This window comes from Nomascus leucogenys, chromosome 23 (genome assembly GCF_006542625.1).
Source record: "Nomascus leucogenys isolate Asia chromosome 23, Asia_NLE_v1, whole genome shotgun sequence".
Classification (NCBI taxonomy): Eukaryota; Metazoa; Chordata; class Mammalia; order Primates; family Hylobatidae; genus Nomascus; species Nomascus leucogenys.
Window position 1 is genome coordinate 1,715,658 of NC_044403.1, and position 25,592 is coordinate 1,741,249.

General features: G+C 40.7%; 1 protein-coding gene across 1 annotated transcript in view; it reads right to left on the reverse strand.

Moving 5' to 3' along the window:
* Window positions 1–1,307: 1,307 nt before the first annotated feature.
* Window positions 1,308–25,592, reverse strand: part of PKP2 (plakophilin 2) — a 107,775-nt gene continuing 83,490 nt past the window's right edge. The window contains exons 10-13 of the mRNA XM_030804721.1: window positions 13,318–13,471; window positions 6,709–6,898; window positions 3,195–3,282; window positions 1,308–3,043 (exon numbers count right to left, since the gene is read on the reverse strand). Coding sequence (XP_030660581.1) covers window positions 2,975–3,043; window positions 3,195–3,282; window positions 6,709–6,898; window positions 13,318–13,471 — 501 coding nt within the window. The 3' untranslated portion in view covers window positions 1,308–2,974. The remainder of the gene's footprint in view (window positions 3,044–3,194; window positions 3,283–6,708; window positions 6,899–13,317; window positions 13,472–25,592) is intronic.

Below are 25,592 nucleotides of genomic sequence, written 5' to 3' on the forward strand. Positions count from 1 at the left end.
GTTAACATTTACTTCATAAGTGATGAAACTGTCAGTATCACTATAAACTGAAACGTGAAACTTAAAGCAGAATTTTATTTTGAAAAGTTTGTTCCCTTTTTTATCTATTTTCCCTCCCACAAGAAATACTTTAATCCAACAGTGAGTCTTGAAAAGAGCCAGTTATATGGTCATGTCGAGCATTAGTTGAGTATATGACTGTATGTTTTTCTTTCCTGTCACATTAATAAGAACTGAGTCTTTTTCATGCAAGATGATACTTTGAGGAAGATTTGACCAAATGCCTTCTAAATTCCCTCTTAATCCTGAGATTCTGTGATTTGAGGCTTCTTCTGCAATTTTGTTCAAGGTACACACATACTGAAGTCCTCCTTATTCCAAAGCAGTAAGTTCATTAGACATTTTATTTAGGGGAAATCTCATTTTATAACTATAGTATGTAGGCACACACACACACACACACACACACATATAGGGGTCTATATATAAACGTATGTGTGTGTGTGTGGATATATATGTATCTCTCCCATCTCCTGTTTTCTTCTAAGAAATTGCTTCTTCAGCAGGTGATTAAATTGGTTTTATAGTGGTTTATCTAGTCCTGCTGCTTATTCTCCCACTTGACATGTTAATCCCCTCTCTATTTTATCAGATAACCCTTTGGTTATTGCCATCAGATCTACACAGACGTTTCCAGTGATGGAAATCTAGGGCAGCAACCTCCTTCATTCCAGAAGACCATTAAGAATTCTTGACAGAGAGCAGCCCTTTGGAACAAATAAACTCAAATAAACAAAAAGGCCCAGCTTTGCCCACTACTTTCTCTGAAGGCATGGGCCCTGTCTGGGACACACAGGAAAACAAACGCATTTATGTATAGACCCGTGATCAAAACTGTTCATTCACAGAAGAACCTCCCTGAGAGGTGTTCACAAATTGTAAAGTAGTGAGGTGTCTGCAAACAGAGTAGACAAAGCAGCACATGGAAATCAAACGTAGTCTGCCTTTTTACAGTCACAGAATCACCCAGCAATATACTAAAATCTAACCACAGCGAACACGTCTGCATGTGTCTTCATTTTTATGGTCACCATCTAGTCCCACCATTCTTACAGGAAATGTCTCTTGGTAAAAAATTTAGGATTTTAATTAGGGGGAAAATATAAGTAATTACAAAGTATCAAACCCTTAGTAATTGAAGTTTACACGGTTAAATCCTCAAATTTTATGTCAATCACACCATATATTCCAAGATACACAAATAAACCAGATATACACAGACGCCAATGCAAGCAACACTACTTTTGTCTCATTTTGTATTTAATATTATCGAAGGCTTTATTAATGCCTTAAAAAACACAAAAAGTTCTGAACACACATTTATTATCTGGAGGAATAAATGCACTCCAAATGCTTATCATAACTCTGGAAAAAGACATATAAATTCTCTCCAGTATTTTAAAAATTGGTATCTAAATAATTTCATTTTGAACTAGGTTAGTAAGCTTGTCTTCATTCAGCTTTTAAAATTCAAAAAAAATTGTTTCAAATATAATAAAGACTTAAGTACACATTCAAAATTTATTTTCTATTACACTTGTCTTGCCAAAAGGAGTTGAATAATTTTTTTGCTTATCTTACTTAGGACAAATGTTGTCAGATTTAAAAAAAACAACAACAACAGAATAGTAGTTGTAAAGACTAACTCTATATGAACGGTTTTAATCATAGCGCAGTTAAAACAACATTTAATGTAGATTCATTTCGCTGGATGATGTCACCATTTAAAATATCAGTATTTCTCATATCATTTCTGGATGGTCTTGACACATTCTTATATCTTCTTCAACACGACTTCTTCACTTTTTTTTCTCTAGAGTTTTCTTGAGTTAAAATAATGGCTTGAAGAAGATCACATGAGATCTAGTGGCTCTGTGATATTTCTTAAATGCTGGGCAAGGCTGGGCTGGTTGATAACGTAACTCATTAACATGAGCTGTATTTTCAGTGCCCCAGGCTGGCCCGGCAATCTGATAGAAGGCCTTAGTTCCTCTTGCAGATAAAGATAGAGTCCATTCTTTCACTAGTCCAGGGCAGTGGCCAAAAAAGTCCAGGAAAGGCATTACATAGAATGCCATCGTTTTAGAAGAGATTTGGATTTAATGGCGTTGTTATAGGTAAAGTATTTCCTGAGGAAAATCTCATTCACTCAGTGTTTGGGGGAACGTTAAATTTTATAATCATAGTTGCCTTTCTCTGTGGAAAAGATTTTATTTATTTATTTATTTTTTATTTTAAGTTCTGGGAGGAAAAGACTTCTTTAATTTGCTATGATCACTTCCTCTCAATTTCTTTTTCTTACAGCCATGCATACTCTGTAATCTAAATTTCTTAAGTTTATTTAAAAATCAGAGAAAAAAAACCTGAGGGGATAAAAACAAGCGCAAAGTAAAGAAAGAAACCAATAATTTTGCCATCATACTTTCTCCTGGATAACTGCAGATATTTCTTCTCATTTCCATTCTGTTTCAACACTGCAGAACAATACACTGGCGGCCCAATGGCGAAGCAATGTGCACAGGAGTGACAAAACATGGGAATCGGAAAAGGAATATAAATGTAAATCAAACTTTTAAAATCCCAGTAATGCAACAGCTTCTTTCTTTATTTATTGGATTAATGTCCCTTCCACATGAATTCACATTTTGGTTCCAGGAGGCCATGCACCATAAGCCCTAATATCAAAGACCACTATTTGTAGCGCCTGTGGCCAGTATCTACTGGTGGCAAACTTGCAAAAGTCTTCTGGAAGACTCATACAATTATGTTCTATTTGTCTTCTGGATTCAGGGGACCATGGAAATAGAAAAAGATAGAAACAAGGCATGCTTTTGAGGTTTCTTGGGCTGGGTAGTAGAAAAATAGGTGTTTTCCTATGGGGATTTTTGCAGCTGAGAATACTTTGTCATTTCCCTCAGTCTTTAAGGGAGTGGTAGGCTTTGGCAGTCCGGCTGTTGACAAAATCTGTCTTCTTAAACTGAGCCTTTGGAATAAGCAAACAGAAACGTGAAAGGCAACAAAACTGGCACAGAAGAAAATGTAGTCTTTTAGTGATTTCTTACCAGGGCCAAGTCAAGTGGGCCATTATTACCTGGCTCTGTTTACTGTGACACATTCCTTGTTCATGTTCTTACCTTCTTGTAGGCATGATGCAGTTCCGTGTGTGCCCACAGAGAATACAGGAGGACGGAGGCAGCTTTACTTGCTTTGTTGGAGGCATAGCTGAAAAGAAAAGGACATTCTGAGATCAGGGAGAATGAGTGAGGCTTCTGGATGCTGCCTGTGGGCGTTCTGTAAGACCTCTTCGCTCCTCAACTGCTACTCCCCAGCAGCCGCCCATGACGTCAGGCCACTCGCTGACCACACAATTAGGCAGCAAGCCTGGAAGGCGGGGACCATATTTGTTTTTGTTTTCTTTTTAAACCACTAGCACAGTGCTAATAAATAAATAGTTTATAGGCCAGGCGGGGTGGCTCACGCCTGTAATCCCAGCACTTTTGGGAGGCCGAGGTGGGTAGATCACGAGGTCAGGAGATCGAGACCATCCTGGCCAACATGGTGAAACCCCGTCTCTACTAAAAATACAAAATCTAGCTGGGCGTGGCAGTGTGTGCCTGTAATCCCAGCTACTCGGGAGGCTGAGGCAGAAGAATCATTTGAACCCGGGAGGCGGAGGTTGCAGTGAGCCAAAGGTTGCAGTGAGCCGAGATCGCGCCACTGTACTCCAGCCTGGTGACACAGCTAGACTCTGTCTCAAAATAATAATAATAATAATAAATAAACAAGTAGTTTATACAGAAAAATCCCCGATATTTATAAGGAATGTATCTTTAGATATGTTATAAATCCTTGAATTATTTATAGAATATAGTCTATATTTGTATACTTATAATGTATGTTTATAGAATAAAAATACATGAAACCACGACTGAAAAATACATACGATTTTGTGACATCATGAATGTAGGAGTAAAGTAATTTTTCAAGTCAATAAAAGAAATTCTTGTGGCAGCCCTTGTTAAAGCAGTTTCAAAATCTCTTTATGTTTCCGTATAGAACAAATGGAAAACTTGTTCCTGCTATAAATCCAAGTCACCACCGCATTTGAACTGTACTTAGTATTTCATATTCTGCTTTTTTTTTTTGAGATGGAGTCTCGCTCCGTCACCCAGGCTGGAGTGCAGCGGCGCGATCTCAGCTCACTGCAACCTCCGCCTCCCAGGTTCAAGCGATTCTCCTGCCTCAGCCTCCGAAGTAGCTGGGACTACAGGCGCCCGCCACCACGCCAGGCTAATTTTTTGTATTTTTAGTAGAGACGGGGTTTCGCTGTATTAGCCAGGGTGGTCTCGATCTCCTGACTTCACTATCCGCCTGCCTCGGCCTCTCATAGTGCTGGGATTACAGACGTGAGCCACTGTGCCCAGCCTGTGTTCTGCTTTTAAATTTATCCTAAATGTCCCACCTCTGGCTTAGATCAGTGCCGCCTTAGATCTCTTTCTCTTCTATCACCTGATTAGCACATGGCTGATTGTTTTCCTTAAACAAAGATTTTTTTCCCCCATATCATAGCCATTTATAAACATAAAACCAAAACTAGAGAGTGCAAAGATGTATGGAGAAGGGCATGGTGTGCTCCTTCAAGAGTGAGAAGCCTTTCTCTTCCACACTAGCCTGGCAGGGAGGAGCAGTCAACTCAGCACTTCACAGACTTGTCAGTACCCCTGGACTTTTCAGAATCACTTGGTAATAACTGGAGGGCAAATAAATCCATCAAAGTGATGGGTCTCTAATATTCAAAACTGTAAAAAGTTATTAAATTGCAAGGCTGTTATATTCATAATGTTTGTTTATAAGTTGGTTGTTTGATACTTGGTACTCTTTTATTCAAAGATGTAATGTTATAAATGATAATTAGTTCCCAGGCTAGCCCAGGTCAGATATATAACACTCTAGTAAGGAAAGAGCAGCAGACACCACTGGCAAGAAGCTCCTTGTTAACTTTTGTTTTTGAGACAGGGCATGTGAGAACTCACAAGTGGACACTCAGGGCAATAAACAAGTTAACAGAGTAGCTCACCCCCTATCTTGCTAAGCTACCAGAAGTTTCCAAAAGTAATTGTATATTCCCATGTGCAACAATTGTCATGTCTGAATACTCAAATAATGAGCATCACACTATCTTATGGTGATTTGCTTGGGAGTTTGGATGACTATTTGCAAGAGTCGTCATTTCTGTTTTGCAGCAGTAATTCACTCTTTCCACAAAGACTGAGCAACTCTAATACTGTCTGCCAGCCTCTGGGGATAGGTGAATATTCTTGGGGAACTGACCCCCCAGCCAGTGCTCAGGGCTTGTTTTAATCTGACTCCGAACGCAGTCTTCCTTCCTTGTGTGCACTGCAGAGTGAGGCTGCAGAGCAGAAGGGGCCTAGATTGGGTGGGACTGCAGTAGAGGTAACATGTATATCCCTGTACAGCCAAGCACACATTTCTTTAGTACAGGCGAAGTCATCTGTTTTGTAACTCATTAAAACTAGGATATCATAGCCTTTTCTTTTCTTGTTTGGTTATTTACAAAAGTAACATATGTATTTGTAATAAGTCAAACAATTCAGAATTGTATAAAGAGAAAAAGATAACCTTCATGCCCCTTTCCAATCTCATCACTCTAAATTAACTAATAGTAAATAATTTGGTTAATAACACAAGGTTTTTCATTCTCCTCCTTTTTTTTTTTAATAGGGAAAAGTTGAAAACAGGAACATGGATGTGGAATGACATGCATTGGACCTTCTATTCTCAAAAGGGAATAAGATGCGAAAGAGATAAGATAGAGAAAAAGCTGTGAAAGCAAGACTTTCTCATCAGGCTATCCCCACCACTGCTTCTCCTGTGCCATCACTGCTGCTGCTGCTTTTTTTTTTTTTTTTTCTTTTTTGAGACAGAATCTCACTCTGTCAACCAGGCTGGAGTGCAGCGGCACGATCACGGCTCACTGGAACCTCTGCCTCCTGGGCTCAAGCGATTCTCAAGCCTCAGTCTTCCAAGTAGCTGGAATTACAGGCACGCACCACCACACCCAGCTAATTTTTGTATTTTTACTAGAGACAGGGTTTTGCCATGTTGGCCAGGCTGGTCTCGAACTTCTGACCTCAAGTGATCCATCTGCTTGGGCCTCCCAAAGTGCTGGGATTACAGGCATGAGCCGCTGTGCCCAGCCCATCACTGCTTCTTCTAAGCCACCTGGTGTGACATCCCCTCCTAAGATGGAAGTGAGGAAAAGGGCACTTGCCTATTCAGAGGACTCCTGCTTTGCCTACATTCTGCTGTTATTAAATCACAGCTGTGGCTTGGGAAACTAATTCATTAGGCCAATACAATGCTGGAATGCACAACCAAGAGAAGCTCTGGAGTCTGACCCTCTCTCGATACTTTAGAAGAGAAGGGACAAGCATGTGGTGTGGTGGATTCAGTTCTTTCCTTGGCTGATCACTGAGGGCTGACCAGATGATCTGGCCTGGCTTTACATCCTGTTTGCTGCCATGTTGCACATGATGGTCATGACTGCACATTCACAACCGGATTATTTACACGCAGGCTGGTGAGGGCAAAGGGAGGCAGCTGATGGGCAGAAGCTGAAGGACTTACGCATCGCCTGCACTAATGGCCATAATTTTCTGGATGCCCCCGGTGTTTAGAAGGTCCCGTGCATTCTGGTAACTGTTTTGGATTATGTTGTTCAATGTGTAACAGGCAGAGGCTGTAGTTTCAATGAGAAGATCAGTACTTGGGACTGTGTCAGGAATGATGGAAACCAAATCAGGGAGAGTTTCTTTGGCTACAAAATGAAAAAAAAAAAAGAACACTTGATTAAAAAGATTGTTTCTTAATCCCAAGATCCCAATACATTTTGGGTAAAGAACATTTTTTTTTTTTTTGAGACGGAATCTTGCTCTGTCGCCCAGGCTGGAGTGCAGTGGTGCCATCTTGGCTCACTGCAAGCTCTGCCTCCCGGGTTCACGCCATTCTCCTGCCTCAGCCTCCCGAGTAGTTGGGACTACAGGCACCCGCCACCAAGCCCGGCTAATTTTTTTTTTTTTTTTTTTGTATTTTCAGTAGAGACGGGGTTTCACCGCGTTAGCCAGGATGGTCTCCATCTCCTGACCTCGTGATCCGCCCCCCTTGGCCTCCCGAAGTGCTGGGATTACAGGCGTGAGACGCTGCGCCTGGCCAAGAACATTCTTAAAAAGAAACACCGCTGGTTAACAACACATGGAAAGATGTAATTTCCCTAATAACAAATTTTTCAAAATATTTGAAAAGAGGATACTCTGTGCTCAGTACATTGAAAATCTTTTTAGAATGTAATTTGGCAGAAATGTCAAGAACTTAAAACATTTTCATCTTCTTCAATTTGGTAATTCCATGTCTAGGAATACATCTTAAAAATATCACTTTGAAAATGAAAAAAGCTTTCTACAGAGATCTTTATGACAGTACTACATGTAAATGAAAAACTAAAAAGCCTGAATATCCCTATAATAGGAATATGATTAACTAAAACACACCTGCAAAGACTACTATTCATCACAAAACCTATCTGTGAAGCATGTATATTAAAAATAAAATAATTATGTTAATAATGTATGTGAAAAATCAGTATATTTATATAAATAATACAAAATATTATTGGCCAGGTTCGGTGGCTCACACCTGTAATCCCAGCACTTTGGGGGGCGGGTGGATCACTTAAGGTCAGGAGTTCAAGACCAGCCTGGCTAACATGGTGAAACCCCATCTCCATTAAAAATACAAAAATTAGCTGGGCGTAGTGGCACATGCCTGTGCCTGTAGTCCCTGCTACTCAGGAGGCTGAGGCACAAGAATTGCTTGAGCTTGGGAGGCAGAAGTTGCAGCGGGCAGAGATCATGCTACTATTCTCCAGCCTGGGCAACAGAGAGAGACCCTGCCTCAAAAAAAAAAAAAAAAAAAAAAAAAAGAATGCATAATAGTACCAAAAAACCCACATAAGAAACCTGAGGAAAAATGTTAATAGGAGCTGTTTTTCTACAACAATATTAATAGTGAACTAAAATCTTTTTTTTTTTGTTTTGAAACGGAGTCTTGCTCTGTCGCCCAGGCTGGAGGGCAGTGGCGCAATCTCGGCTCACTGCAAGCTCCGCCTCCCCGGTTCACGCCATTCTCCTGCCTCAGCCTCCCGAGTAGCTGGGACTACAGGCACCCGCCACTGCGCCCGGCTAATTTTTTGTATTTTTAGTGGAGACGGGGTTTCACCGTGTTAGCCAGGATGGTCTTGATCTCCTGACCTTGTGATCCGCCCGCCTGGGCCTCCCAAAGTGCTGGGACTACAGGTGTGAGCCACTGCGCCCGGCCGAGCTAAAATCATTTTTCAGGCCAGGCAAGGTAGCTCATGTCTGTAATCCCCGCACTTTACAAGGCCGAGGCAGGAGGATCACTTGAGCCCAGGAGTTTGAGACCAGTCTGGAAAATATAATGAGACCCTGTTGCTATTTAAAAAAGTAAAATTAAATAAGTAAATAAATAATAAATGAATAATCTTTGCTTCCCAAGGTTTTTCCAATACATAAGTAATACTACTATTTTTTTTTTTTCTTTTGAGACGGAGTTTCACTCTTGTTGCCCAGGCTGGAGTGCAATGGCGCGATCTCGTCTCACCGCAACCTCCGCCTCCCATGTTCAAGCAATTCTCCTGCCTCAGCCTCCCGAGTAGCTGGGATTACAGGTATGCACCACCACGCCCGGCTAATTTTTTGTATATATATATTTTTTAGTAGAGACGGGGTTTCTCCATGTTGAGGCTGGTCTCGAACTCCTGACCTCAGGTGATCTGCCTGCCTCAGCCTCCCAAAGTGCTGGGATTACAGGCGTGAGCCACTGCACCTGGCCTACTATTTTTAAAAGAGAAATAAACTATTTTAAATGTACTTTTGTAATATATATATAACTTCTTGGTTATGAGTTTGGCTTTTTTTTTTTGTACTAACAAGAAAGGTATTAAAAAAATAGACACGCCACTTTCACAATTAGGCTATAGAAAATAAAAAAGACACATAGACCAATGGAACAGAATAGAGAACCCAGAAATAAAGCCAAATACTTACAGCCAACTGATCTTTGACAAAGCAAACAAAAACATTAAGTGGGGAAAGGCCACCCTGTTCAACATATTCAACAAATGGTGCTGGGATAATTGGCAAGCCACATGTAGAAGAATAAAGCTGGATCCTCATCTCTCACTTTATACAAAAATCAACTCAAGATGGATCAAAGATTAAATCCGAGACCTGAAACCATAAAAATTCTAGAAGATAACACTGGAAAAACTCTTCTAGACATTGGCTTAGGCAAAGAGTTCATGACCAAGAACCCAAAAGCAAATGCAACAAAACCAAAAATAAGTAAATGGGATCCAATTAAACTAAAAAGCTTCTGCACAGCAAAAGAAATAATCAGCAGAGTAAACAGACACCCCACAGAGTGGGAGAAAATATTCACAAACTGCATTCAACAAAGGACTAATATCCGGAATCTACAAGGAACTCAAAAAAGCAAGAAAAAAGCCAAATAATTCCATCAAAAAGTGGGCTAAGGATACGAATAGACAATTCTCAAAACAAGATCTACAAATGGCACATGAAAAATTATTTGATATGCCTCAAACATATGAAAAAATGCTCAACATCACTAATTATCATGGAAATGCAAATTAAAAGCACAACGAGGTACCACCTTACTCCTGCAAGAATGACCATCATTTAAAAATCAAAATATAATAGATGTTGGCATGGATATGGTGAAAAGGGAACACTTCTACACTGCTGGTGGGAATGTAAACTAGTACAACCACTATGGAAAACAGTATGGAGATTCCTTAAAGAACTAGAAGTAGAATTACCATTTGATCCAGCAATACCACTACTGGGTATCTACCCAAAGGAAAAGAAGTCATTATATGAAAAACACACTTGTACATGCATGTTTATAGCAGCACAATTCACAATTGCAAAATATGGAGCCAACCTAAATGCCCATCAACCAACGAGTGGATACAGAAAACGTAGTATATACACACCATGAAATACTACTCAGCCATTAAAAAGAAAGACATAATGGCCTTTGAGGCAAATTGGATGGAATTAGAGACCATTATTCTAAGTGAAATAACACAGGAATGGGAAACCAAATATTGTATGTTCTCACTTATAAGTGGGAGCTAAGCTATGAGGATGCAAAGGAATAAGAGTGATATAATGGATTTTGGGGACTTGCGGGAAAGGTAGGAAGGGGTGAGAGATAAAAGACCACACACTGGGTACAGTGTATACCGCTCAGGTGACAGGTGTGCCAACATCTCAGAAATAATCACTAAATAACTTTTCCATGTAACTGAACACCACCTGTACCCAAAAATCTATTGAAAATTTTTAAAAGGTGTTAATATTTGACAAATCCACTGGAACTTGTCCTATGGTACATATTTTGGTCAATGCGAACTTGTGCTTTAACTTTTTGTAATAGTTATTTTCATGTGTATTTTCCTCTTTTTCCTCTAACCACTTTAGACTCTTCTTAAAAGATAGAGAGCGTGCATCTTTTGCTTTTGCTGATCCCCACAGCTTCCGAATATGTGTTGTGTTTATCAGGAATTAACAAATACTGCCTAATTTTATTGTGTGCCTTCATTTGCGTTCATGTGGCATCTTGAAGCACATTTATCTCTCTATGATACTGATTGTAATGAACTGTGTGACTGTCTCAACTTCAAATGGGGTTGTGGGTTCCTTGAAGCCAATTATCTTACTTACTTCTGTGTTTCCAGCATCGATTATTATTCCTGAAATGGACAAGTACTCAATAAAAGGCACTGAATGATATGTCATCATAATACCTGGACCTGACTGACAGGTAAGACATACCTTCTGCTCACAGGCCTGAACACTTTCCTTTTGACCGTGGTTCAGGCACACAGCATACTGTGGAGAGCTCAGTGTTCATCTAAAGCCAGAGTGCTGTAGTTTCAGTCCCGGTTCTGCTACTTTACGGCTCTATGGCCTGAGCAAGCTACTTAATGTTTCTATTTGTTTTTCCCTAAGTTGCAATGTGGGATAACAATGTCTACGTCACAGGGTTGTTTTGAAGGAATGAGTCAATGCACGTTAATTATATTACAGTACTGTGCATGTGGTAAGCTCTCAATGGATGCTATTATCAGAAGTCTCCCTCCTTTTAGTAAGTTAAACTACGGAATGAAAGGCCTGGCTCACGCCTGTAATCCCAGCACTTTGGGAGGCCGAGGCGGGCGGATCACAAGGTCAGGAGATCGAGACCATCCTGGCTAACATGGTGAAACCCCGTCTCTACTAAAAATACAAAAAATTAGCCGGGTGTGGTGGCAGGCGCCTGTAGTCCCAGCTACTCGGGAGGCTGAGGCAGGAGAATGGGGTGAACCCCGGGGGGCGGAGCCTGCAGTGAGCCAAGATCGCGCCACTGCACTCCAGCCTGGGTGACAGAGCAAGACTCTGTCTCAAAAAAAAAAAAAAAAAAAAAAAGGCCTTGACTGGCAAAATAGCACTGTGAGATACAAACCCAGGTCTTCTGTGTGAAATCTGTTATTCTGTTACCATGCTCCACTGCCTGTCTTTAAGTTTTTGAGAAAATGTAAGTTTCAAGTTTATTTCTCTAGATGTAAGTAAAACGTAACAACTTTATTGCAGGTGAGAACAGGGAAAGTTACCTGGCTTAGAAAGCTCTCATGAGAAACACAAAGCATGTGTTCAAGCTGACCTTCACTTATTTCTTGCTATTAAAATTCTGAATTAAGAGAAGTCCTTTTACTTATATATTTCACATGAAGCCAATTTGGAATTTTAAAATAGCATTTATCTTGCTGAAGCCTCTTTTCTCTGTTATCCTTAAAGTGAAGTTTATCAACAGAATCATCTAATATAAACCGTGTGGCTACAGCTATACCTTCCCAACATTTAGGGGACTGAAGAACCTGAGGCCAACAGCGTTTCTGCCCTGAAGGTACATGCTTAATGTGTATAGTGCTGTTACTTACCTTGGCGGTGTTTTAAAGATGGAGTCAATTTTTCATTTGGGAAAAGAACAAAAAAGGGAAAGGATAATACACCTCTATTGAAGTTCAGCACAAAAGACCATGGGGAGAGCATTTTAATAATTCTGAGAGCGCCCATGGCAAGGTCTCTTTCAGATTCACTGAGAATGTTCCAGGCTATCTCTACTTATAATGAGCATGAAACCATTGTATAAAACCTCCTGTCAAATGTGCTGCTGGCTGGCTTTGAAAATGACATTATTAAAACATAACTGCAGCCTTTAATACCTCTGGGGCTATATATGTGCATATTTAAAAATCTAATCCATTAAAACAAGCAAAATATTGTTTATAATTTTTGTGAAATGTTGTGAAAAACTGAATTTGAGTTGTTAGAAACGACCGATTTACAGAGCATTATGAAGCATGTTTAATTTTAGCATTATCTTTCTATCATCTCATTTTGTAATTTTCTACTAGATACAACAAACATTTATCACATACTTCTTGGTATAAGCAAACAAATAAAAAATTATGTTATTTGATAATGTAACACCACTATCGTCTCTGTCAATAATATAGTCAAAGGCAAAATATGTCTCATCACAGTTACTCAAAAAAAAATGATGCCAAATTTGCTGTATTCAGTGACTCCTTTTTTGTCTTTTTATTGTGATTATCTGTTTATCCATTTTTTTAATAGTCCAACACACTGCCAAACTACTAAAGTAAACCACCACTATATGTGTTTTTCAAATGTTCTAGAATTGTGGTGCTTAAGAGAGCCACAGAGAGAACATTCTGAAAGACAACTATATGGATTAGAAAGACGTCACTGGACGGCGTGACTGAGGGTGCCACCCAGTGAAAAATATCAACAATATTACTTATCTGGTTAATGATTAGTATGCTCTAAAATTTCTCTTTTGTAGTAATTTTTTTTTTAAATGTTGGATATTTTTTAAAAATCTCTGGTGAGATCCACTGAGAAAGCCTGTTTGTGATATCTGGCAGCACGAAAGGCAGGCCGGGTTATCACCTACTCCTTACTCCCATTACCAGTGCATCTTTGTGAATGGGAGGTGATAAAGACAACATTTCATTGCATTGTATCTTCAGCATGTACACACTACACATAGATACTTATACCGACTCACCAATTTCATTCTGCAGAGAAAGATTCCGGGACAGATTCCTCAGCAGCGAGATGGCTGTCTTTTTCACACTTGGGTCACTGACATGCAGCATCTTTCGGGCGTGCTGCAGGCCATTTTCCTTCTGGACAACTGTCTGAGCCACTGATGTCGGCATCTGTTTTGTGAGACATGTCTTATAAGTGCTATTGTATTTGATTTCACGATAACATTAAGTTTTCTGTAGATTACCAGAGGTTGATGAAGATGTTTTATTTTTATCTTATTTATTTATTTTGAGACAAAGTCTCTCTCTGTCACCCAGGCTGGAGTGCAGTGGTGTGATCTCAGCTCACCACAACCTCCACCTCCCAGGTTCAAGTGATTCTCCTGCCTCAGCCTCCTGAGTAGCTCGGATTACAGGTGTGTGCCACCAGGCCCAGCTAATTTTTTTGTACTTTTAGTAGAGATGGTGTTTCACCATGCTGGCCAGGCTGGTCTCGAACTCCTGACTCAGGTGATCCACCTGCCTCAGCCTCCTAAAGTGTTGGGATTACAGGCATGAACCACCATGCCCAGCCGAAGATGTTTTAAAAATTAGAACTGTGATGAAACTAGTCTAAAGGTATTTTCTTTAAACTCTTATTAGGTTTTCAAGTCAATTACTAGATAAAAAATGTTTATTCAGTACTTTTAAATGCAATCTTGGGGCCAGGTGTGGTGGCCCACACCTGTAACCTCAGCACTTCGGGAGGCCAAAGCTGGCTGATCACCTGAGTCCAGGAGTTCAAGACCAGCCTGGCCAACATGGTGAAACCATGTCTCTACTAAAAAATACAAAAATATTAGCCAGGTGTGGTGGCACATGCCTGTAGTCCCAGCTACTCAAGAGGCTGGGGCAGGAGAATCGCTTGAACCTAGGAGACAGAGGTTGCAGACAGCCAAGATCATGCCACTGCGCTCCAGCCTGGGGGACAGAGCGACACTCTGTCTAAACAAACAAACACATGCAATGCAATGTTGGATTTAATTAGGTTATTAACATTTTTTTCCATCTGTGTTTATAAATAAAACGGATTTCCCTTTTCCTTTTCTTGTACTACCCTTTTCACTTAGAATCAAGGTTATACTAACATCATTAAGTTAGTTGGGTGGTATTTAATCTTTCTCTATCTCCTTTAGCTATTTGTGTAATACAAGTAATCTCTTCTTTTGGTAGAATTTAGCCATACAGATTGAATATCCCTTCACTGAAATGCTTGAGACCAGAAGTGTTTTGGTTTTTTTCAGATTTTGGAATATTTGCAAATATATAATGAAATATCTTGGGGATGAGAACCAAGTCTAAATATGAAATTCATTTATCTTTCATACGCACCTTATACTCATAGCCTAGAGGTCATTTTATCCAATTGTAATAATTCTGTGCATGAAATAGTTTGTATACAAGGAACCACTGGAAAGCAAAGGTGTCACTACTCAGCCACCCATGTGGACAATCTATGGTTGTTTGGCATCACCATTATTCCTGACTCTGAATTCATATACTACTGATAAGCAATCATTTTCTTACACATGTACTTAACAGTTAAAAATATGATATGCCATTAATACAGTTAAAAAAAATAATGTGTTCAGGTAACTAAGCAGCACAGTAGCATCACCAGAATACCTGTCTCAGCTGTTAGACAGCAACAGACAACGGCAGGCTTTCCATCTCTACCATGCTGTGTTTTGATGGAAAGGTTACTGTCCACTGTATTTTTTGTTTTCAGGTGAGAAGAAACATGAAAAGCAATTGAGGGATCAGGAACTGGGTCCTTTAAGGATGAGGAGGCATTCTGTTGGATGGTTTTGCAAAATGTCGCCTATAGAGTCATCTGCCTCATTAACGATGGCTTTTTCTCCTTCAACTTTGAAGCTCAGGGGTACATGTGGAGGATGTGTAGGTTTGTTAGATAGGTTAATGTGTACCATGGTGGTTTGCTGCACAGATCATCCCATCACCCATTAGCTATTCTTCCGGTGATGCTCTCCCTCATCCCCCAAACCCCAACAGGCCCCAGTGTGTGCTGTTCCCCACCAAGTACCCATGTGTTCCCACTGTTCAGCTCCCACTTACAAGTGAGGCCAAGGGGTGCTTGGCTTTCTGTTCCTACATGAGTTTGCCAAGGATAATAGCTTCCAGCTCCATCCATGTCCCTGCAAAGGACATGATCTCGTTCCTTTTTATGGCTGCACAGTATTCCATGGTGTGTATGTATGACATTTTCTTTATTCAGTCTATCACTGATGGGCATTTCGGTTGATTCCATGTCTTTGCTATTGTGAATAGTGCTGCAATGAACATACACATGCATGTATCTTTATATGAGAATGATTTATATTCCTTTGGGTATATACCCAATAATGGGATTGCTGGGTCAAATGGTATTTCTGCCTCTAGATCTTTGAGAAATCACCACACTGTTCTCCACAACGGTTGAACTAATTTGCACTCCCACCAATGGTGGAAAAGCGTTCTTTTTTCTCTGCAGCCTTGCCAGCATCTGTTGTTTTTTTAACTTTTTAATAATCACCATTCTGACTGGCATGAGATGGCGTCTCACTGTGGTTTTGATTTGCATTTTTCTAATGATCAGCGATGTTGAGCTTTTTTTCACATGTTTGTTAACCACATGTATGTCTTCTTTTGAGAAGAGTCTGTTCATGTCCTTTGTCCACTTTTTAATGGGGTTTTTTTTTTGTCTTGTAAATTTGTTTAGGTTCCTTGTAGACTCTGGATATTAGACCTTTGTCAGGAAGATAGATTGTAAACATTTTCTCCCATTCCGTAGGTTGTCTGTTCACTCTGATGATAGTTTCTTTTGCTGTGCAGAAGCTCTTTAGTTTGACTGTATCCCATTTGTCAATTTTTGCTTTCATTGCTATTGCTTTTGGTGTTTTTGTCATGAAATCTTTGCTGGTGTCTATGTCCTGAATGGTATTGCCTAGATTTTCTTCTAGGGTTTTTATAGTTTTGGGTTCTACATTTAAGTCTTTAATCCATCTTGAGTTAATTTTTGTATAAGGTATAAGGAAGGAGTCCAGTTTCAATTTTCTGCACATGACTAGCCAGTTCTCCCAGCACCGTTTATTAAATAGGGAATTCTTTCCCCATTGCTTGCTTTTGTCAGGTTTGTTGAAGATCAGATTGTTGTAGGTGTGCAGTCTTATTTCTGAGTTCTCTATTCAATTCCATTGATCTATGTGTCTGCTTTTTGTACCAGTGCCATGCTGTTTTGGTTATGGTAGCCTTGTAATACAGTTTGAAGTCAGGTAGCATGATGCCTCTAGTTTTGATCTTTTTGCTTAGGACTGTCTTGGCTATTCGGCTCTTTTTCAATTCCATATGAATTTTAAAATAGTTTTTTCCAATTCTGTGAAGAATGTCAATGGTAGTTTAATGGGGATAGCACTGAATCTATAAATTACATTGGGCAGTAGTTTATTGAGAGCTTTTACCATGAAGGGATGTCGAATTTTATCAAAGGCCTTTTCTGCGTCTATTGAGATCATGTGGTTTTTGTCTGTAGCTCTGTTTATGTGATGAATCACGTTTATTGATTTGCGAATGTTGAACCAACCTTGCATCCCCGGGATGAAACCCACTTGATGTTGGTGGATAAGCTTTTTGATACGCTGCTAGATTCAATCTGCCAGTATTTTACTGAGGATTTTTGTATCTATGTTGACCAGGGATATTGGCCTGAAGTTTTCTTTTTTTGTTGTGTCTCTGCCAGGTTTTGGTATCAGGATGATGCTGGTCTCATACAATGAGTTAGGGAGGAGTCCCTCCTTTTCAATTTTTTGGAACAGTTTCAGTAGAAATGGTACCCGCTCTTCTTTGTACCTCTGGCAGAATTCAGCTGTAAATCTGTCTGGTCCTGGGTTTTTTTGTGGTTGGTAGGCTATTTACTACTACCTCAATTTTAGAACTCATTATTGGTCTATTAAGGGATTCAATTTCTTCTTGGTTCAGTCTTGGGAAGGTGTATATGTCCAGGAGTTTATCCATGTTTTTCTAGTTTATGTGCATAGAGGTATTCATAGTATTCTCTGATGATTGTATGTATTTCTGTGGGGTCAGTGGTGATATCCCACTTATCATTTCTGATTGTGTTGATTCTTCTCTCTTTTCTATTAGTCTAGCTAGCAGATCATTTTATTAGTTTTTTTCAAAAAAAAACAGCTTCTGAATTTGTTGATTTTTTGAAGGGTTTTTTTCTGTGTGTGTGTGTGTGTGTCTGTATCTCCTTCAGTTCCACTCTGATCTTGGCTATTTCTTGCCTTGGGGTTTGTTTGCTCTAGTTCTTTTAGTTGTGATGTTAGGTCGTTACCTTGAGATCTTTCTAGCTTATTGATCTGGGCATTTAGTGTTACAAAATTTCCCTCTTAACACTGCTTTAGCTGTGTCCCAGAGATTCTGGTACACTGTCTCTTTGTTCTCATTAATTTCCAACAACTTCTTGACTTCTGCCTTAATTTCGTTATTTATCCACAAGTAATTCAGGAGCAGGCTGTTCAATTTCTATGTACTTGTGTGGTTTTGAGTGAATTTCTTAATCTTGAGTTCTGATTTGGTTGCACCGTTGTCTGAGAGATGGTTTCTTATGATTTTGGTTCTTTTGCATTTGCTAAGGAATGTTTTACTTCTGATTATGTGAACAAGTTTTGAGTAAGTGCCATAGGGTGAGAAGAAGAATGAATATTCTGTTGTTTTTTGGTGGAGAGTTCTGTAGATATCTATCAGGTCCACTTGATCCAGAGCTGAGTTAGCTCTTCTTGTTGAATTGAACCCTTTACCATTATGTAATGCCCTTCTTTGTCTTTTTTTGATCTTTGTTGGTGTAAAGTCTGTTTTGTCAGAACTAGGATTGCAACCCTTGCTTTTTTCTGTTTTCCATTTGCTTGGTAAATTTTCCACCATCCCTTTATGTTGAGCCTAAGTGTGTCTTTGCATGTGAAATGGTCTCTTGAAGACAGCACACCAACGGGGGTTGGCTCTTTATCCAGTTTGCCACTTTGTGTCTTTTAATTGGTGCATTTAGCCCATTTACATTTAAGGCTAGTATTGTTATGTGTGAATTTGATCCTGTCATCATGATGCTAACTCGTTATTTTGCAGACCTGTTTATGTGGTTGCTTCATAGTGTCACTGGTCTGTGTACTTCAGTGTGTTTTCATAGTGGCTGGGAATGGTTTTTCCTTTCCATATTTAGTGCTTCCTTCAGGAGCTTTGCATGGTAGGCCTGGTATTGACGAATTCCCTCAACATTTGCTTGTCTGAAAAGGATCTTATTTCTCTTTTGTTTATGAAGCTTAGTTTGGCTGAAAATGAAATTCTGGGTTGGAAATTCTTTTCTTTAAGAATTTTAAATATTGGCCTCCAATCTATTCTGGCTTGTAGGGTTCCTACTGAGAAGTCTGCTGTTAGTCTGACGGGCTTACCTTTGTAGGTGACCTGGCCTTTCTCTCTGGCTGCCCTTAACATTTATTCTTTCATTTTGACCTAGAATCTGATAAGTATGTGTCTTGGAGATAATCTTCTCATGAAGTATCCTACTGGGGTTCTCTCCATTTCCTGAATTTGAATGTTGGGCTGACTTGCTAGGTTGAGAAAATTCTACTGGATGATACCCTAAAGTATGTTTTCCAACTTGGTTCTGTTCTCCCTGTCTCTTTCAGGTACCCTAATCAGTCGTAGGTTCCGTCTCTTTACATAATCCCACATTTCTTGGAGGTTTTGTTCATTCCTTTTCATTCATTTTTCTCTATTCTTGTCTGCCTCTCTTATTTCAGAAAGATAGTCTTCAAGCTCTGAGATCCTTTCCTCCACTTGATCTATTCTGCTGTTGATACTTGTGATTGCACTGTGAAGTTCTCATGTTATATTTTCAGTGTTTTTGCATTGATTCTTTCTCATCTTTGTGGGCTTATCTACCTTCGACCTTTGAGGCTGCTGACTTCTGAAGGGGTTTCTGTGGGGTCTTTTTTGTTGATGTTGTTGTTTTCTGTTTTTTTTCTTTTCACAGTCAGGCTACTGACTGTTAGCAACCACAGGGCTGCTGTGGTTTGTTGGGGGTCTGCTCCAGACCTTAGTTGCCTCTGCTTTTCCTGTACTTGGAGGTATCAACAGTGAAGGCCGTGAAGCAGCAAAGACGGCAGCCTGCTCCTTCCTCTGGACACTCCATCCCAGGGTGGGTACTGACCTGCTGCTGGCCCAAATACTCCTTTCAGAGATGCTCTGGAGACCCTTATTGAAAAGTCTCACCCAGTCAGGAAGAATGGAATTAGGGACCCGCTTAAAGAAGCAGTCTGGCTATAGAGCAGGTGTGCTGTGTTAGGGAGGACCCTTCCTCATCCGGACTGCCCAGACTCTCTAGAGTGCACAAGCTGGAACAGCTCAGTTGACTGAACCACAGAGATGGCGGCCTCCCCTCCTGCCAGGAGCTGCATCCCAGGGAGAGATCAGAGCTCTCTGTCCATATAAGCCTGGCTGGAGTGACTGAAGGCCCCCCACAGGGAGGCCCTGCCCAGTGAGGAGGAATGGATCAGGGTCCCACTTTAAAGCAGCTTGGGCACAATCTGGCACAGCAGCTGTGCTGTGTTGGGGGTATCCCTTCCTCATCTGGACCACCCAGACTCTTTGGAGCTGGCAGGCTGGAATGTGCAGTTGACCAAACCACAGAAATGGTAGCCATCCCTCCCCCAGGGAACTCTATCCTGTTTCAGGCAGGCTCATTGTGTTGCCACTGGCTGGCTGGAATTCCAAGACAGTGGGACTTAACTTGTGAGGTGCTGTGGAAGTGGGGCCCGCAGAACAATGCTGCTTGGCTCTCTAGATTCAGCCCCCCTCCTAGGGGAATGTACAAAGGGATCTGTCACCTTGCTGGAAATTCTGGGGCCGGAGTATGTAAAACTCTTGTCTCTGTGTGTACCTGTGCTGAGACTCCACACAGCTCTGTTTATTGGACCCAAGGCCCTGGTAGCGTGGGCTCATGAGGGGCTCTCCTGATCCACGAGTTGCAAAGGTCTGTGGGAGAAGCATGGTTTCCCGGGCGGGTCGCACAATCGGTCACCGCTTCCCTTTGCTGGGGGTGGGGGTTCCTTTGGCTCCATGAGGCTCCTGGGTGGGCCACTGACCCACTCTGCTTTTCTTTATTCTCTCTGGGTCAGGATGATTGTCCAGTCAGTCCCAATGCAAGAACCTGGATATTTCAGTTGAAGGTGCTGAATTCACTTGATGCTTTCATTCCTCTCTGTGCTGTGGACTGCAGCTGCTTCTAATGGGCCCTCTTGGCCCCCATCTCAACAATGGCTCTTATTTTAGCAGTCTCTCTTTGATTTTACAAATAGACATGAGTTGTTCTGTTATGAATGCCTGCTGCTCTAGTTCTTCAATAAGCCCATCACACAATTTCACCCTGTTATCTACAGGCACTTTTTCTGCAGTGTTAACAATATCACTATTACCACAATTACCTTATTCAGAATCATTTTGGCCATTTCACCATTGGTCAATGAATGAACAAGCGGAGCCTTGTTATCAATGTTAGAAACTTCTTTAGTATTCACTTCTTCCAGCTTACTGATGGACTGTGAAGGTCTACTTTTTTGCAAAGGTAAGGAGTTCAGCCATCATTTTTTTTCTCACTTGACATATATAATCCTTCAAAGTCACCATCTGGTGACTTCATTACCAGTGGACACAGTTGTAGGCCAGAGTTGTGCCAGTCATGCACACCTGTTTCAAGCAATGGCAACAGCATACAGAGCATCCTCAGGCTAAACTCCTTTTGAACACTTTCTCACACCCACACCTCTGCACACTGCTGGTAGCTAGCATGCTATTCAAGAAAAGTGTTTTTTTAATCTACTCTTTATTGATCTAAGGATACTCTGGTCACATGGCTAAATTGATGAAGTCACATTTGGGGGAAAGTACATAGAATAAACATTTTTTAAATGAGAATTTCAGCTGGGAGATGAGCAGAACAGTTGTCCTGTAATAACAAAATCTTTGCAGTCATCATCCAGTTGAGTCTCTCTGCAGCAAGCATGAGCCACTTGGTACCAAATGTTTGTGAAACCAGTCAAAAAAGATGTCCCTGGTGCTCCATGTCTTTTTGTTAGCATAATAACAGACTGGTAAGAAATTCACTCCTTGAAATCAGTGAGGACACAAGCTTTTATCTATCACCCCACTTATGTGTGCCTGATGCATTAGCACATCCCAGCATATTCTGTTCTTGGCAGCTTTAATTCTAGTAGGTGCCGTCTCATCAGCTGTAGTCAGTGTCTTTCTGAGGCAATGATGCCAAGACAGTGATGTTTCATCAGCATTATAGACTTGTTTTGGCTTCAGATTTTCATCAGCCATGACTCTGGCAAACTCAATGAATTTCTTCACTGCTTTGTCATCAGCAGATGCTTTATCATCACAAATCTTTAAAAATGTAATGCTGTGTCTTTTCTTAAATTTCTGCAACCAGCCTATTGATTATTCACAGTTCCTTTTAATTTTCAGTTCATCATTGACCTTTGCTTGTTTCATGGTCAGCATACCATTATGTGCCATATGTTCACTGTGACGTGGACAGATCCGCACTTTCAATACATGATCAAGATCTTCATGTTTGGCTTTATGCAGTTTTCTAATCTTCACTAACTTCTGTGAATCAGTTTCAGCATAGAACTTCAACGGTGTATCCTTCTGTTTCTTCAGGTCATATATGGATGTTTCATATACTCCTGTCCAGTTTCTCCAACAGCTTGGCTTTCTGTGCTAGAGGTAAACATAAATGCTTCCTCTTTTTATCAGTTACCCTGAGGGGTATCTGCAGCCCATTTTGTCATTTTCAACAGTATCTTTACACCACAGAGCAAAGAGAGTAAGCAAGCCAACACAGGTGAGTCATGCATGTAGGTCTTGGCTCCATGTGGGGCATTGTGGGAAACCTGCCATCAGCATGCCTGGCCTGCACACATGCCATTTTACTATCCTTTGTAGGTGTGCTTGCTTGCGTGGGGGAAACTGGGTGTATGTGGAAAAGATATATTACAGCTGAAGGGAGCTGGGAGGGTTTTTTTTTTTTTTTTTTCTGCTTGGGGATGCTGAGTAAACTGTATTGTGTGCCTGCGTTTTGATTGTGACTCATCACATAAGGTAAGTATAACATTTTCAACGCATGGTGTCATGCTGGTGCTAAAAAGGTTTTGGATTTTGGAGCATTTCAGATTTTGAAAATTTGGATTAGGGATGCTCAACCCACATTGCTGTATATCTGCCACTCACTTCCACGGTGACATGGAATCTGTGTTCACCCAGAAAGCTAACTGAGCTGAGAAAAAATCTTTAAGGGAGATGTCTTTCATTATTTCAGTTTATTTACTGGTTGATGATTAGTCATCTTTTCTGTTTCTTCTTGTTCAAGTTTTGGCAATTTACACACACTAATTAATTTACTCATTTCTTTTTTTTTTTTTTTTTTGAGACAGAGTCTCGCTCTGTCAGCCAGGCTGGAGTGCAGTGGAGTGATCTCGGCTCACTGCAACCTCTGCCTCCTGGGTTCAAGCGATTCTCCTGCCTCAGTCTCCTGAGTAGCTGGGACTACAGGCGCCCACCACCATGCCCAGCTAATTTTTTGTATTTTTAGTAGAGACGGGGTTTCACCATGTTAGCCAGGCTGGTCTTGAACTCCTGACCTCAAGTGATCCACCTGCTTCGGCCTCCCAAAGTGTTGGGATTACAGGCGTGAGCCACCATGCCTGGCCATTATCAACTTTTAAATGGGAAAACTCATCACTATTTCCATACAAATGACTTGCCAATTGACTTTCTATAACCCACTTAAAAGTTTGGATGTATATTCGGTCAAATCCATGTTAACTTGATTGCAGTCCTTACATTTGTTATTCCTGGTTGCAGCTGTAAACTATCATGGGCACAGTCAGTCTGAAGGTGAGAATTTTATTTTTGAAAACATAAACTATCTTGACTTCCAGGAGCTTACTAGAGAAATAAAAAAATGTAGCCTGCAGTTTTCAAAACCAATTCATCACAAGATTGAAGGTTATAAATCTAAATAATGGTATTAGCCCACTAGTGACCAAACAAACATAAAACAAAAACGTAAACAAAACCAAAGCAAAAAACTAAACTAAACAAAACCCCCAAACAACCAACCAAACAAATGGACTAAGCCATAAGGACCTCTTGTGAACTCTCATATGGATGTCTGGATTTTAGGAACGGGATTATCAGATCAGTGGGAGAAAATGTATAAACACTGGGAAGTAGAATCATCTCAAGTTCATTTTGGGCCTTCAGATATGACTTTAATGCTAATCAACTTACTTTAAACTGAGCCTGCTTAATATATAATGAAACAAATAATTGTCATGTCTTACTGTTTTTATAATTTAGTCAGTATCTTTTTTTTCAGTATTAAAAATAGTAGGAAGAAGCTGGGCCTGGTGGCTCATGCCTGTAATTCCAGCACTTTGGGAGGCTGAGGCAGGAGGATCGCTTGAGGCCAGGAGTTTGAGACCAGCCTGGGCAACATAGTGAGACCCTGTCTCTACAAATTATAAAAAAATTTAGCTGGGTGTTGTGGTATGTGCCTGTGGTTCTAGCTTCTTGGGGGGCTGAGGTGGGAGAGAATCACTTGAACCCTGGTGGTCAAGGCTGCAGTGAGCCATGATTGCACCACTGCACTCCAGCCTGGGTGACAAAGCAAGACCTCATCTTGGGAAAAAAAAAATAAGGAGGAAGAAAACATGTAATTGTTAGATACAATTGCAATACTCTGTTTATTAGTTATTAAAATACAACTTTTATTAGACTCTCAAAGTGTCCATGACTCAAAGGCATTTAATTACTATTTTATAATGTTTGTTCTATTATAAACAAATTAAAATTTGTCTCTCATTAATTTGCAGAACATTCTGTTAGACTATTTGCTCTCCTCTGAGAAGAATCCTTCCCCTGTAGCCATCCAAGGAGGAGACCACTGGACGCCACTCCTGCATCCTGGGCCAGGAGGGACGTTTGGCCCTCCTCTCTCTTCCCAGCTGCGCTTCTCCACTATTCCGTGTTCCCTCAAATGCCTAAGTCCTGCTCTTCTGAGTCACCACCGTCCAGCTCTATCACCCCCCACAGCATTTTCTTTGCTATCACAAGGCCTATTGTTCTTTCCTCAACATTCGCTGGAGGCTTTGGAGCCCAGTTCACAGCCTTCTCCACCTCCTAGTCATATACCTCATCAAAATTATTACCTCGCAGTTCCTAGACTTCCCCACAGTCCCTGACTTTCATCTCTTCCATACGTCAGCCACTCACTTCCATGGTAACACAGAGCCTGTGTTCACTCAGAGACATGTTGCCTCTGAAAACAAACTCTGCAATGTCAGGCTCTGAACACAGCTTCCCGTGCTCCTTGCTCTCCCTCCCTCCCTCCTACCATGTTTCTCTTCAGCCTCATCAAGAACTTCAGTCCCTTTACCCCAACCTTCATTCCTTACACCTCAAGTTATCAACTCTCTCCCGTCTTAAATTTCTTATTTAGACTATGGTGCACGAACCATCACACTAAATATTATCTTTCCATGCTGGGCACTATGGCTCAAGCCTGTAATCCCAGCACTTTGGGAGGCTGAGGCAGGCAGATCACCTGAGGTCAGGAGTTCGAGACCAGCCTGGCCAACATGGTGAAACCCCGTCTCTACTAAAAATACAAAAAATTAGCTGAGCATGGTGGTGGGCGCCTGTAATCTCAGCTACTTGGGAGGCTGAGGTAGGAGAATCACTTGAACCCGAGAGGCGGAGGTTGCAGTGAGCCGAGATCGTGCCACTGGACTCCACCCTGGGTGACAGAGTGAGACTCTGTCTTAAAAAAAAAAAAAAAAAAAAAATTCCAGTACTTTCAACAATCTTGTCAGTTTGGTTTATTTTTCTCTCACCCATCAAAACTGCAATATAGGGTTCATTTAACTTTTTTCTTTTCTGATTTTATACTTGTCTACCAAATATTGCTAGGGCGAACAATGCATTCGCAGAAGAACCAATCTGCAAATTATGGCCTCCAATCTCTACAAGGAAGTCCGTGTTGCTAGTAAACTTGTTGTCTCTTAAACACCAGTGGGGGCTTCAAAGCCTTACATCAGAATCACCCTTGTAAAATTTAATCTGATTATGTTCCACACCTCAGATTTAAACCCTTTCATGACTCTCCATCGCCTTCTGAATGACGTTCAAA